Source organism: Aquarana catesbeiana, linkage group LG10 (assembly GCF_042186555.1).
Source record: "Aquarana catesbeiana isolate 2022-GZ linkage group LG10, ASM4218655v1, whole genome shotgun sequence".
Lineage (NCBI taxonomy): Eukaryota > Metazoa > Chordata > Amphibia > Anura > Ranidae > Aquarana > Aquarana catesbeiana.
In genome coordinates, this window is record NC_133333.1 from 50,947,916 (window position 1) to 50,964,275 (window position 16,360).

General features: G+C 41.2%; 1 protein-coding gene across 1 annotated transcript in view; it reads right to left on the reverse strand.

Annotated features, from left to right (window-relative positions):
* Positions 1–455: 455 nt before the first annotated feature.
* Positions 456–16,360, reverse strand: part of LOC141110672 (E3 SUMO-protein ligase ZBED1-like) — a gene marked incomplete in the record, with an annotated part of 57,702 nt that continues 41,797 nt past the window's right edge. The window contains 3 exon segments of the mRNA XM_073602157.1: positions 456–4,662; positions 6,344–6,501; positions 9,083–9,147. Of these exon segments, the coding sequence (XP_073458258.1) occupies positions 2,627–4,662; positions 6,344–6,501; positions 9,083–9,147 (2,259 nt within the window).

The following is a 16,360-nucleotide window of genomic DNA, read 5'->3' on the forward strand; positions in this document are numbered from 1 at the left end:
ATATATATATATATATATTAGAGCTGCACAATTCTGGCCAAAATTAAAATCACAATTTTTTTTTGCTTAGAATAAAAAGATCACGATTCTCATGATGTAAAATCTTTCACATTATACAAAAAAAAATGGGCTAACTTTACTGGTTAGTTTTTTTTTTTTTTTTTAATGCATTAAAGTAATTTTTCCAAAAAAATTGCATTTGAAAGACCACTGCCCAAATACAGTGTGACATAAAATATTGCAACAACCACCATTTTATTCTCTAGGGTGTCTACTAAAATATATATATATATTATATATATATATATATATATATATATATATATATATATATATATATATATATATATATATAGGGGTTCTAAGTAATTTTCTGGCAAAAAATATTGATTTTTATCTTGAAACCAACAAATGTCAGAAAAAGGTTTAGTGTTTAACCGGTTCAATACCGGGCCTTTTCACCCCCTTCCTTCCCAGACCAATTTTTAGTTTTCAGCGCTGTCGCACTTTAAACGACAATTGCGCGGTCGTGCGACGTTGTACCCAAACAAAATTGACGTCCTTTTTTCCCCACAAATAGAGCTTTCTTTTGGTGGTATTTGATCACCTCTGCAGTTTTTATTTTTTGCACTATAAACAAAAGAAGAGCGACAATTTTGAAAAAAAACAATATTTTTTACTTTTTGCTATAATAAATATCCTAATTTTTTTTTTTAAAAAAACTAATTTTTTCCTCAGTTTCGGCCGATACGTATTCTTCTACATATTTTTGGTAAAAAAAAAAAAAAAAAAATCGTAAGCGTATATTGATTGGTTTGCGCAAAAGTTATAGCGTCTATAAAATACGGGATAGATTTATGGCATTTTTTAAAAAAAAATTATTTTTTTTACTAATAATAGCGGCGATCGCGATTTTTTTTCGTGACTGCAACATTATGGCGGACACATCGGACACTTTTGACACATTTTTGGGACCATTCACATTTATACAGCGATCAATGCTATAAAATTGCATTGATTACTGTGTAAATGTGACAGGCAGTGAAGGGGTTAACCACTAGGGGGCGGGAAGGGGTTAAATGTGTTTCCTAGGGAATGCTTCTAACTGTAGGGGGGCGGGGACGCACAAGGGGAGGAGACCGATCAGTGTTCCTCCGTTCTGGGAACACAGATCGCTCTCCTCTGAGCTGACAGGACGTGGATCTGTGTGTTTACACACACAGATCCACGGTCCGGCCCGGTTAACGGGCAATCGCGGGTGCCCGGCGGACATCGCGGCCGCCGGGCACACGCACCGGGTCCCGAGCAACGCGGCGGGCACGCGCGGCCCCTAGGCGGCCGGGAACCTGAGGCCGTCATATGACGTCCACCCAGGATGGGAGATCCCATCTGTGGACGTCATTTGACTATAGGCGGGTAGGGAAGTGGTTAAACTTTTTTCACTTACACACAAAGTCTATCCCATTGACAAATTGTTACAATTTTTATACCTAAGTTCAACTGATAAAGAATGTTTTGATTCTTGGCAGACTGCCCAGTTTCTTTTGTCAGCTGTGGCTTCAGAAGAGCAGAGAGAATTATTTGCATAGAAAGAATTGTGAAACACCTTAGTCAAGATCGCGATAACGATTCTTGACAATTAATCGTGCAGCTCTAATATATATATTTATATTATATTATTTTATAATATATATATATATTATTATTCCCAAATTCACAGTATCAGCCTTGGGTAGAAAGCAGGACCTGGTAACACTGTTTTATATTATTTTGTGATCAGTCGCTTTGGTATAATTAGGGGGATTAATTAGAGGATATCCCTGTAAAAGTATGGCGCGGTTGGCACTAAATTGATCATTATTGCAATACACATATGCTCTAAAAATAATTTTGAATGGGACAAACCATAAGAAATTTCTTTTAACAAACCCTTTCCACACAAGCATAACTTAAAATACTGTAAGGTATGTAAATTCATACAAAATAATAATAGCCAATTATGTTCCTTCCAAATTTTCCTTCAAATTGCAATTAGGAATAGAATTGGACCTTAAACGACTCTTGGGGAGGTTTATAAAGAGTTGGGCAGCATTATTTTGGTGCATTTATGCAATCTTTTGTTGTTTTCTTGCAATTTCTTTTTGCTTATGCACATATCTTGTAATTGTGTAGACTGCAATTAACAAAAGCACATAAATTAAAACCTACTTCGCTTTTTTTTTTTTTTTTTTACATTTCCCTACACAATTGCTGCTATATAGACTATTAACCTCAACTTCACATACATTACTATAGCAACTCTTGAAGTATGCACAGAAATATGCATAATTTGCAAGAAAGTGCTCTGCACCACTCTTTACAAAACTCTCCCTATGCATTTTTGAGTATAAAGGAAGCAATTGTTATTTTAAAGTTAATAAGTCCAAGTCTCTCTGTTAAAATTCCCAGTAATATACTGGCTAAATATCTATATACTGGTTTAGACCAAAAACAAATAGCTCGTTCTTATTAGGATAGCTCTGGAAGCACTAGATCAGACCTGTAGGAAACACAGTGTGCCACTTGCAAATGGTGGCCAAGATGGGGATAGGAGAGGCACAGATGTGAAAGACCAACCAGTACCAGTTTAGAGAAGTAATCTATTACCATTTAGAAAGACTAGCATATCTACATGCTCCGCAGTCAAAGCTGACCGCTTCCTGTAAACTGTCAAGCCAGCATCTGTAAACAGCCAGCTTGTGGGTACAGAAGTAGCAGGGATGGCCAAGAATTTACGTGCTGCCCGGGCCAAAAGTGGGTATTGGGTATAATGCATTTTCCACCACTGCAACGGGTCCTGGCATAAAGAGGAAGCTTCACTTGTTTGGAAGCTACTAATTTCTTGCTCTGCCTGCTGGTTAACTGTGCTACCTGAAGCATTTCTTACACTACACAAGTCTCCCAAGAGGAACTCAATGCCAGAATCTTGCTTGGGTTTTTTCGCTGCTGGCCTTGTGTTTTGAGGATCAGGTGTAACACAAGCAGTTTCAGTTGGCTGTGTCTTTGCCAGACTTGACGCTTCGAGCTTCAGTAAATGAAGGGTCTCTACACGGTCTGGTTGGCTGAGGAAGTCAAGGCCACGAAAACGAGGGTCCAAGGCACATGCCAAATTGAGAACCTGATTGACCTCGCTGTCGGAATACCTAAAACTCAGTTCTTCGTGTATGGCCTTTTTAATGTTCTTGCAAAAGTCTGAATCCCACTCATTAGATGCCAAGTGTTTATACAATAAGCTGGTTATCACGGGTTTCACCAGGGATAACCCAGCAAACTGATCTTTGGTAAAAGTTGAGGTAGCAATAGCTAAAGGTTTAAGGATGTCTACGACATCTTGGAGAATTGACCAGTCCCCTGACTCCAAAGCTATGCCGTCTTCATTCAGTGTTTCAATGAGACCTTTAAAAAACTTGGAATGGTCAACAATGCTCTGCAATAAAGTGTAAATGCTGTACCATTTAGTTCCATCACGAAGGAACATTTTCAAATGCACCTTTAATACGGGACCATGGGTGGTCAACTCTTCATTCTGAGTAGTTGATGAGAAAACAGTGGCTATCAGTCTTCTGAATCTATCCAGTGTTGTCTGTATTGTGTGGTGTTGAAGAATAGCTTCAATGCAGCCTCGAAGAACCTGTCCTACGCATGGCAGAGACTTCCAACCCACCTTTGAGGCTGCTGATTTTACAGAGGGACTGTTGAGCCCGACTGCATAGGATGTGTTCTCCCGTATCCCCCATTCCTCTGCTACATCAAGGAGGACTGACTTCAGGCTATCTTCAGAAAGGTCTTCTGAGACAACCCTACTGGATAGCACCATGTTCTTAGATTCAAATCCTTCATCAACGTAATGGATAATGAGAGTGAGGTAGGACAAAGAACCACTGTGCTTCCATAGGTCCAGGCTTACTGAACAGTCTTGTAGATTCTTCACCACCTCTCCCACTTTTATTTTCGCTTGGACATACATCTCATGTAAAATGGTATGGGCCAGAAAAGAAGCTGCTGGTAGTTTGTAATTCGGGTCCAGTACTGACAGCATATGAGTAAAACCTTCCCCTTCAATTATTTCAACAGGCATCAGGTCACGGACAATGAAATCTGCCACAGCTTTGGTTGTTCTTCCCACTGTAGGAGCCACCACAGCCCTAGAAGCAACTTCACGGGGTGGAACAACTTCTACACTTTTTTGAGGGTCAACTACTGCCCCCTGGGTTCCCACCAGTTCATTGTACTCTCGTCTATGTTTATAAATAAGATGCTGTCTCAAGTTAGTTGTATTGCCGCTGTAGGAAAGTCTAACACCACAGATTTTGCAAATTATTTTAGTTTTATCAATTATCCGACCATAGGCATCGCCTTGGAAGCCAAAAAAAGTCCAATAACGGCTCTGAGCGCGGCCAAGGCTAACAAGGTTCTGAGTTCCTTCAAGCAGCTGAAATCCAGAAGAGTGACCGATGTTGTTTACTGGATAGCTTGGTTTATGTGACTGCATTATAGGGCTGACCATATCACTGCAGAGGTATTGGTTTTGACTTGATATGTGATCCAATGGTTTTATCTGTAAATCTTGGAACAACTTCATCAGCAGTTCCTTTTCCCCAAATTCATATTTAAAATGCTCACCTAGAAAACACAATAAAAGTACAGTCAACCAAAGCCATACAGCGATCTCATTTTTAATGTTACCAAGTCACTCTGATTACTAGTGATCTTACTAGTGATCTGTGATTGGCTGCAGCTAATCACATTGTACAGGGTGGTGTGATTGGCCCAGGTACCATGTGATAGCTGTGGACCAATCACATCATCACTCTATAGAAAACACAGTTATGAATAAAATTAAATTTATAACAGTATTTTGGACATTGTGATCATGTGATCGCATAGCAAGAACATGATCCCTAGGCCACTGAAAGCGACTGGGCACCGGGAACCGGTGGACACAGCGGTCACGGCAGTGGCATACTGCACGCCCCCAGTCCGGGACAGGTTGGATGACGTACATGTCATCCTGCCTGCCTGTGCCACCCGCCTGCAGTAAATGTACTGTGGGTGGGTGGCAAACGGTTAAAAAAAAAAACAAGGATGCAAAAAATGTATCTTGAGCTAGGCTCCAATGACTATACCTGTCTTTACCTCTTACTTTTTGTTGATTTTCTGCTCAGTATCCAAGAGCTGAATTGTAGAGACAGATGCCATGCCCCATGCTTCCGTGCACCTAAAATTACTGCAATTTTTCCTAGGGCAGGGATAGATGGTAACGGTAAGCACTGGCACAGGGGGAGTAGATTTGTGAAGAAAAAGGGATCCTGTGGACAGGTGTCTTTTATACACACACACACACACGAGTTGTCGTTAGGAGCACATTCTTGAATTGACAGGACTAATCTGTGTACATGAGCACATACTGCAGCCAGTCTGTGGGAGCCAGAATTATTGTTGGTTGGTAGGGGATCAAATACTTAATTTACTCACTAAACTGCAACTCAATTTTTAACATTTGTATCGTGTTTTTTTCTGGATGTTTGGTTGATGTTCTGTCTCTATCATTTAAAATACACCTATGATAAGAATTATAGACCCTTCATTTCTTTGTAAGTGGGCAAACTTACAAAATCTGCAGTGGATCAATTATTTTCCCCACTGTACATTCCACATTAATAATTATGCTACCAAAAATAGTGTGTGCTGTAAATTGCCTCCAGTATTGTTCCTGCTTTTTCTTGCTGGAGGCCATCATTTTGCTGAAGCCCAGAGCCCCTGTACAGCAGTAAATGTTTAGGCTGTCAGCAGATCGGCCCGTACAAATTCGGCACAGTGCCAAATAATAGAGAGCAACTGAGCATGTGCAGAGCTGGGTGAGATAGTGTATTACTGGATTTTAAGTATTTTCTAAATTGGATTTCCAAAGCCCGCTGTCAGCTGACGTCACTCAGCCGGTCCGGGCTTTGGGAAAGATCTCGACCATATGATCGGGATCCACCCAGATGTCTGCATCAGCACCTGGCTCAGCCTCTCAGTGCCCACTGAGAGGCTGAGCCAGCCACTCCCTCCCCCTCCACAGCCCAGCGTTCCAGTGAGCGCTGGAGGGGCAGAGTCAGAAAAGGACAGTCACGGTTCTCTGATCAGAGTGGAGGGGGAGAACTAAGTCATCAGCGGTATTTGATCGTTCAAGTCTCACTGCAGAGCCGGCGGGGGATTGAGGCTACTAGGTGAGTATAATTGTTTGTTTTCTAAGTCCATACTTCTCTTTTAAACATAAGTGTAACAATATTTTAAATACATTTATATTAGTTTTATTTACCTAGTTTGAGGCCCAGGGTTCTGGCATACTCCTCACCAATCCATACCATAAGTTCTGTTCCTGATGGAATAGACTGACAAGAACGATAGTATATCTTTCCCCGATACTGGAAGACCGTCAGATTGTGTTCCTCCTCTGTTGATGCACAAGCCACATACCTAATAAAATTAACCGAACAGAATACCTTATAAGAGAATGTGCCCAAGGGAACACAATGCCAGCCCGATGTAATGTATTGAAAAAAAAAAAGGGGGGGGGGGGGTTAATGCACAGAATGTTTGTGTAACAACCACCATGCACTAAAATGGAAAGTGAATTACAAACAGTCCATGCCAGGGAATATGGGGAATTAAAGTCAATAGCAGAGTCTTGTTAATGATGATGATGATGATGAAAATCTCTGGTACAAGATAGAAAAAAAAAAAAAAAAGAAAAAACGCCTCTAAGTGCGATATTTATTTTACAAATGGCAAGTATATATATTAACACTCACATCAGGAAATTGGTGGTCAGCTCATCTGGTGGAAGGGACCACACGCCTCTAATACGGGCATGTGCACAAACCGCGACCACCACAGTGAAGCAGCAAGAAGAAGCCAGCCAGTGCTGTAGTTGTTCCGGGTTGGCTAGAAGAACCAGCTTGAAGCGCAGCGCCGTAGGTGTGTGAAGTCACCGGGGTGGAAGGGAAAAACCACAATGCGTTTCAGAGCATGGGCGAGGCTCGTACAGAGCATGCGCGCTCCTTTCTCAAGTGATGCTATAGAAGGGGAAGGGGGCGAGCGTCATCTGGCTAATAGCAGAAGGATGGGACACAAACACCATTCACCTGGACAAAATCATGAGTAATAGGGTGTATACAGATTATAACAGACAATAAAAATGTTGTTGGTGTAAAAACATTATGTAAAACTACAGTACTGGCCGGCTTCTTCCGGTGGTCGTGGTTTGTGCACACCCCTGGATTAGAGGCGTGTGGACTGTTCCCATGGGTTTCCTTCCACCAGATGAGCTGACCATCAATTTCCTGATGTGAGTGTTTATATATATTATATATTATATATATATATATATATATATATATATATATATATATATATATATATATATATTTGCCATTTGTAAAATAAATATTGCACTTAGGAGGTGTGCTCTTCTGTCTTTTTTTTCCAATGTAATGTATTGGTCGGAAAAGACTTACTGGAAACAATAGATTTGCATGGATTTTGCCTATGTTGAAAAATTCATGACAAAATATAAGGTAGACACAAACTTTTATTGGTTAGAGTAAGAGTTGCTACATTATAGGGAACATCTAGAAATGTTAATTGTGCCCTGAAAAATCTACCTTTGTCTTGAATTAAAAAAACTGCAGTATACTTCCTGGTATGTGAGGGTGTCTAGGCACTTCTGTGCTGACAGCCCCTTGGCTGTATAATCTGTAGTGTGATATCTAAGGCACTGCTGTCTCTGACTGCTAGTCTCATGAAAATATTTCATGATATTCCCTCCACGACATGCCTCTTCCCCTGACTTCTCTGTCAAGATCAATGGCACAACTATCAGCCCATCCCCGCATGCCAGGGTGCTAGGTGTTATCCTGGACTCTGAACTCTCCTTTCGGCCCCACATCCAATCACTTTCCAAAGCTTTCTGCCTCAACCTCCGCAACATCTCCAAAATATGCCCTTTCCTAACCAATGAAGCTACAAAGCTCCTAATTAACTCCCTGGTTATCTCTCTCCTTGACTACTGCAACTCCAGCATTGGCTTACCTTTAACTAAGTTATCCCCAATTCAATCTATCATGAATGCTGCTGCCAATCTCATCCACCTTACAAACCACTCAGTGTCTGCCACCCCTCTCTGCCACAATCCCTCCATTGGCTGCCACTCACCCAACTAACTAAATTCAAAATACTAACAACTTACAAAGACATCCACAACCCCAGCTACATCACTAACTTAGTCTCAAAATACGAATCAAATCTTCCTCTTCGCTCCTCTGAAGACCTCCTGCTGTCTAGTTCCATTGTCACCTCCTCACATACTCACCTCCAAGACTTCTCTTCGGCCTCTCCCATCCTTCGGAATTTCCTACCCCAATCTGTCTGACTATCTCCAACTCTATCCGCATTTAAGCGATCCCTGAAAACTTCTCTCCAGAGAAGTGTCAGGGCTGGGCTCAGCACTTCCTTCTCTGAGCTGGCCGCTCAGCTGTCAGCTAATTGCCAGCTCCTATCTCTCCACAGTTACTCAGCTGTTGATATCCTGCTTGTCAATCTTGCCTACTTAAGCCGTCCAGTCCAGAGGAGCTCTGCCTTCGCCTTAGTCAACATCACAGAAACATCTCTTGCGATCCTGTTCAAGACTTGCTTTGCTGACATTCCTTCTGGCTCCAGATCCTGCTTGCTGTTCCACTACTTTGATCCCTGACTTCTGGCTTGGCTGACTATCCGTTCCGGTTACTGAACTTTGGCTATGTTTTGACTACGTTTGTTCTTTTTACTTTTATTATTAAACAAGTGTGATTTAACTGTACTTCTGCTTTGGCCTGATTTCATGGTTTCTGACAAGAAGCCTATTCTGCCTCCAACTGTACTTTCATTTTCTTCATCAGCTCATTCAACAGCTAATACTTTTTTATCACTTGACCCTCCTTCTGTGAGCAGCGTGGACCTTTTGTTAGTTTTCAGAGAGTTATTTATGCATTATAATCTTACAGCATTAACACAGCTTTACCTCATCCAGCTGCTTTTGGAATCGTCACTAGCGTCAATATAAAAATATGACCCGTTGTCCCGTACCTGAGTAATAAGAAGAAAACATGTTGGATATTCAGATTGCAGAACCGCTGATAGACAGACACTATCCATTTAAGATAAACCTCCAAGGGTTCTAGGAAAAAGAAAAATGTGTACACATAGGTCTGCTACACAAGCCAATTTGTAATTTAATATCACTGAAATTTATGTTTCCGTTTTATTATGCTACTTGCTGTGAATTTCTAAGGTCTTGATTATATAGTTGAAATTTTCCAGAAACTCCTACTTTTATGTTAACCAGCTTACAGCCTCTGCAAAGAAGGCTTCACATAGCTCATATTATTGGCACCCCTAGCCATTTCCTTAAATTTACTAAACTAGGAGTCCTATGAGGACAAGTTCAAAAGCATCCCCTCTGGCTCCAGCATAATTGACAGTCAGGAGACATGCTTCTTGTTATATTCATTAGAAGGTTAGCACCTTCACAATATGTTGGAATGCACAAGATTGTCCTGAAATGTCATGCCTTGCTGTAGTCCAGTAACCCAGAGATGGAAAAACCAACAGCCTCTGTAGTAGTGCCTTTATTCTTCTCCTTCATACAGTTTCTCTTTAACAAGTACAAGATATTTTAAGACATCTGCATGCAATGGGATTTGAGTTTGCTAGCCGTAATGTGTCAAGCATATCTGTACGGTCCCACAGCCATTAATGACAAATAAACATGCCCTGGGAAGCCAATGGAGCCTGATACACTGCTGCAGATGAACAGTGCACTTAGCAGTATGTACATTTAGGGTAAGTAAGTGCCCAGGGACAAATGAACAGAATACAGACTTCTTGCATTCCTGGCATTTGTCCCTGGGTGCATACTGGAAGTACCACTGAGTGTACTGCCCAGCACCATCCAGGGCTGGAAAGTGCACCTGTGCCCTCTGCCACTGGCTAAAACGTAGGTGCCCCAATGCATCAGGGGTAAACACCCATTGTGCACGGAGCAACCAAGAGGATATTGTAATTATAGGAGGAGCATTTAACTAGGCCAAACTGTATTCTGTTACATTTCTTTGGTGAAAAAAATAACCCAAATCAGTGTTTATCATTTAGGCCTCATGTACACTGCTGCTGCTAAGTTTACAGGCATTTCAAGCGCCAAACGCGTCTAAACGTGGTAACTCGCGTTTAGCCGCGTCTTGTTTACAGGCGTTTTTCATTTTTGGCCATTTGAAAAAAAAAGGGCTTCTAAGCGCAAACGCGGCAAAACAGACGTTTTAAACGTAGGTTACTATCTGTCAAGTTAAATCGTTCAGGAGAGGTTGTAAAAACGTCCCGTGTACATGAAGTCTAATGCCCTAATGCGTACACAAGGAAATGTTGGATATGAGCTTGTTGGTGGAAAGTCCAACTGTGTGTATGCTCCATCGGACATTTGTTGGCGGACTTTCCGCCAACAAATGTTGGCTAGCATGCTCTCGGAAGCAAGTCCGTCGGACAAAAGTCCAAGTACAAACAAACAAACATGCATGCTCGGAATCAAGGACGAGCCAGAAACGCTCGGTCTTGTAAAACTAGCGTTCGTAATGGAGATATCACATGACTATTGAACTTTTTTATTGGCTCGCCAAAAGTCACTACGTTCGTAATTGTTGCCCAACATTTGTGTGACTGTGTGTATGCAAGACAAGTTGGAGCCAACACCCTTCGAAAAACATTCCACGGTTTTGTTGTCGGAAAGTCAGACCATGTGTACGGGGCATAAGACTATAGGAACGTTATAGAGTCCAGAAACTATGGTACAAAAAGGAATCGCCCCCCTTTAAAATATTCACATTTTGTTGCTTTGCAGTTTTTGTTTTAAGCAGTTGTATTTACTTAGTGCAACTTAAAACATCCAAGTAAAAGATAGAACATCAACAGGTCAGAATTTTTTTTTTTTTTTTAAACAGAGTCATTGAGTTGAAAAAAGGATTACCCCCTCCTAAATATGACTTGTAAACTCAATCAGGTGTAGCTAATCACCTTCTCAATGGCACACAAAGCCATTTGACTTTCAGTTGTGATCAGCTGTGGTCATTTTGATCAGCTCAGCATGAAAAGAGCTTTCTTGGAGCATTTCAGTCCCTGGTGGAGCAACTGAAGCAATCAACTATGGGTGGCAAGGCACTGTCACCGGGATCTCCGGTATAAAGTTGCAAACAGGCACAAGTCAGGAGACGGATACAAAAAAAAAAAAAAAAAGGTTCAAAGCCTTTATCAATGCCTAAAAGCACAGTGAAGTCTTTTATTAAAAAGTGGAAGGTATTTGGCACAACACTGGATCAGGATGTTGCTCCAAACTGGATGAAAGAGACAGGAGGAAACTGGTCAGAGTGGCTACCAAGAGGCCTACAGAAACTCTGAACAGTGGTCATTGTGTGCATGTGACAACAATATCACAAATTCTCCACAAATGTGGCATGTATGGGAGGGTTACAAGAAAAAAGCCACTCCTCAAAAAAGGCCACATGCATTTACTAAAATTGAATTATTTGGCCTTCACACTAAACGCTATGTCTGGCGGAAATCCAACAGAGCTCACCATCCAAATAACACCATTCCTATAGTAAAGCATGGAGGTGGTAATATTCTTTTATGGGGGTGTTTCTGTACAGCAGGACTTGAGTACTTGTCAGGACAGAAGAAAATAATGGATTGGGCAAAATACCACCAAATTCTTGAGTAAAATCTGCTGCCCTCTGCCAGAAAGTTGTCAATGGGAAGGTTTACTTTCCGACATGACAATGACCCAAAGCACACAGAAAAAATTACCACACAGTGGTTGAAGGAGAAAAAGGTGAATGTCCTTGCATGGCCTAGTCAGAGCCCAGACCTAAACCCCATTGCAAATCTGTGGAATGACTTGAAGACACAAAACGATAACCATCAAATGTAACTGAACTTGAGCAGTTCTGCAAAGAAGAGTGGGCACATATTGCAAAGTCTAGATATTTAAAGTTAGTAGAGACATATCCCAACAGACTAAAAGACTGAATTAAAGCAAAAGGTGGTTCAACAAACTACTGACACAATTGGGTGATCCTTTCTCAACTCAGTGATTCTGTTTTTGACTTTTTCTTTTCTGACATGTTGGTGTTATAGCTTTCGCTTGGATGTTATAAGTTGCACTAGTAAATACAGCTGAATATAAAAAAAAAAAAAAATGTCTGTCAGCATTTTAGGCTGCAAAGCAACAAAATGTGATTATCTTAAATGATGGGGGGGGGGGGATTTGTTTCTATACCCATTGTAGCTCAATAAAAATATACAATTTAACGCTGAACTCCAGGGGTGATATATTTTGCATATTTACATTTGGCTAGACTGCAGAGCAACAAAATGTGATTATTATAAAGGGGAGGCTGATTCTTTTTTTATTCCCACTGACTGTATATCTGAAAATCGATCAGTCCTGATATACTGATGGCATATCTCATTTCTTGAGAACTGAAAACACCAGGACAATAAAAATATCCCCAAAATGACCCCTTTTTGGAAAGCAGACAGTCCAAGGTATTTACTAAGAGGCATGGCGAGTTTTTTAACCGCTTGCCGACCAGCCGCCGTCATTATACTGCGGCAGGTCGGCACGATCCCACGCACCATTGTAGCGATACATCGTCTCGCGGGATCGGGATAGCAGGCACGGGCGCACGTTGCACAGCAGGGTTGCCGATGCTCGTGGCCGATCGTCACGATGACCGCCGGCCATGAGAGATTGTGAGCAGGAGACACAGAACAGGGACAAGTGACAGGAGTGACAGATCGTGAGTTCCTATTAGCTAGGAACCACCATCCGTCACTTCCTCTAGTCAGTCCCCTCCCCCTTCAGTTAGAATCACCTCCCAGGGAACATAGTTAACACCTTGATCGCCCCCTAGTGTTAACCCCTTCACTGCCAGTGACATTTACACAGTAATCAATGCATTTTTAAAGCACTGATCGCTGTATAAATGCCAATGGTCCCAAAAATGTGTCAAAATTGTCCGATGTGTCCGCCATAATGTTGCAGTCACGATAAAAATCACAGATCGCCGCCATTATTAGTAAAAAAAAAAAAATTATAAAAATGCTATAAATCTATCCCCTATTTTGTAGACGCTAATATTTTTGCGCAAACCAATCAATCAACATACACTTATTGCGATTTTTTTTTCCAAAAATATGTAGAAGAATACATATCGGCACAAACTTGCTTTTTTTTAAAAAAAAATGGGATATTTATTATTATAGGAAAACAAAATATTGTGTTTTTTTTTCAAAATTGTTGCATTTTTTTGTTTATAGTGCAAAAAATAAAAACCACAGAGGCGATCAAATACCACCAAAAGAAAGCTCTATTTGTGGGAAAAAAAGGACGTCAATTTTGTTTGGGTGCAGCGTCGCACGACCGTGCAATTGTCAGTTAAAGCTACGCAGTGCTGTATCGCAAAAAATGGCCCGGTCATTCTGCAGCCAAATCTTCTGGGGCTGAAGTAGTTAAAGTTGTCATTTTTTGGCACAATTTTCTAAAATTGTTTTTTTTTTACATCTTCTTTTTACATACTGTCATCAGTGCAGTACAGCTTCATCATAACAACTGGTGGGGCGGTGATCAGGGACAATGACTGGTGACAGTATGTTTAAAAAAAAGAGAAGATATATTTTTTCAATTTATTTTTCTTTTTTATTACAATTTTTTTTTAATGATTTTTTAAACACACTGACCAGAGCAATACAGTATTTCCATAGAAACACGGTACTACTCTAGGGAAGTGATCAGGATTTTTTTTTTTTTTTTTTTTTTTACACATTATTATAATTGCTTATACCTTTAATTTCACTGTTGTAAGCAACCTTATTCATTGAATGAAATTCATTTATTCAGTGTTTTTGTGGTTAACTGTGATTGGTCACAGCTATTCACATGGTGCAGGTGGGTTTTAATTGGACCTGTCTGTACCATGTGATCACTGTGAACAATCATAGCTAGCAACACAATTGTACACAATAAATGGTACAAATCAAAGCCATATATTGTTTACAACTGTGATGTAATCTGCTGTGTTTGGTCACAGCGATCACATGGCACCGGCAGCAGGTACACATATCAATCATCGGCTGTGTCTATTGAACACAGTGACAAATCGCGCCGAGGACATCATATGATGAATGACAAATGTCCTGCCCTGCTGTCATTTGACAATAGGCTGGGCGGGAAGTGATTAATATATACACAGTACACAACTTGATTTTAGTATACAATATATTGTGAAAACATGCATGGAGAATTATATCTTTAAAAGAGAAGTATCGCCAAAAGTTCTTTTGGCCATTTTTCTCTTTTAGGTCACAGGAGTTCACTTAGTTCTGCACTCCTGTGGCCCAGATCCAGCTGACAGGGGACTAAAGCCTGCCGTTGGCTGATGTCACAGAGCCGGATCAGGCTCTGGAGAGATCCCAACTTTAAAGTCAGGATCCACCCAGATGCCTGACCGGCAGCTGGCTCATCCTGAGAGCCTGTGCCAACTGCTCTCACCCCCTGCACAGTCCAGTAAGCACTGCAGGGGCAGAGCAGAGAGCCAGTGACTAACAGTCACCAGGCTCTGCTCAGTAAAGACCGAGAACCGAGCGATCAGTGGTCATGTGATCACTCAGTACTCGGTCTTAGACAGCTGCAGCAGGGGACAGCCCCAGCATCGGACGGATCCTGCATGCAAATAGGGGAGCACGTGTGTTTTTGTTTTTGTATTCCCACACTTCTCATTTAAGTATTATGGAACACAGATTATTGAAGCTAAATTTCAGGTTGAAATAAAAAAAAAAAAATACTAAAAAAGGAGAAATGAAATGCATTTTAATGTAACTAGTGCAACTGATTTTGGTTTGGCATCAGCATGCACACAAATGCACTTACGCTACATGACTGCAGCACTCCACGCAAACTGCCTTACCAAAACTCACTAACGATTTACTAACTGCTAAAACCAATAGCCAATACTCTATTGAAGGTAAATTTCAGGTTGAAATAAAAAAAAAAAAAAGAATACTAAAAAAGGAGAAATGAAATGCATTTTAATGTAACTAGTGCAACTGATTTTGGTTTGGCATCAGCATGCACACAAATGCACTTACGCTACATGACTGCAGCACTCCACGGAAACTGCCTTACTAAAACTCATTAACGATTTACTAACTGCTAAAACCAATAGCCAATACTCTATACTCCTACTACTTAACCTCTCTGCGGCCTTTGATACTGTTGACCACGCACTCCTTCTCAAACTACATTCCCTTGGCCTCCGAGATTCTGCTCTATCCTGGTTCTCTGCCTATCTATCACAGCGCTCCTTCAGTGTCACCTACAACTCTGTCGCTTCCTCTCCATTGACACTTTCTGTGGGGGTCCCCCAAGGCTCTGTTCTTGGACCCCTTCTCTTCTCTATCTACACCTCCTCCCTTGGTCACTTGATAACCACCCACGGCTTCCAATACCACTTATACGCCGATGACACACAAATCTATCTGTCTACTCCTCACCTCACTCCTTCAGTCTCCTCTCGCATTAATAACTTACTAACTGACATATCAGCATGGATGTCGCACCACTAAACTAAATCTCTCTAAAACTGAGCTAATAATATTCGCACCCCGCCCGTGCCCCCCTCCATGACTTTTCCATCAAAATCAACCATGCAACCATTAGTCCCTCCCCTCACGCCAGGGTACTAGGTGTAATCCTAGACTCTGACTTGTCATTTCAGCCCCAAGTCCAATCGCTGTCAAAAGTTTGTAGAATTCACCTCTGTAACATCTCTAAAATTCGCCCCTTTTTAACAATTGAAACCACCAAGCTCCTCATTCACTCCCTTGTTATCTCTCGCCTTGACTATTGCAACTCCCTTCTCATAGGCCTGCCTCTCCATAGGCTCCTCCCCTCTTCAGTCTATCATGAATGCTCCTGTCAGACTTATCCACCTTACCAACCGCTCAGTGTCTGCCAACCCTCTCCTCCAATCCCTACACTGGCTCCCAATCACCCAGCAAATTAAATTCAGAATACTAACCACAACATACAAAGCCAATCACAACTCTGCCCCGAGCTACATCACTAATCTTGTCTCCAAATATCACCCAAATCGTCCCCTCCGCTCTTCTCAAGACCTCCTACTCTTTTTTCACAATCAAAAGGAATTTTTATAAATAAAAAATATAGCATACATTTACAGTATACAGTATA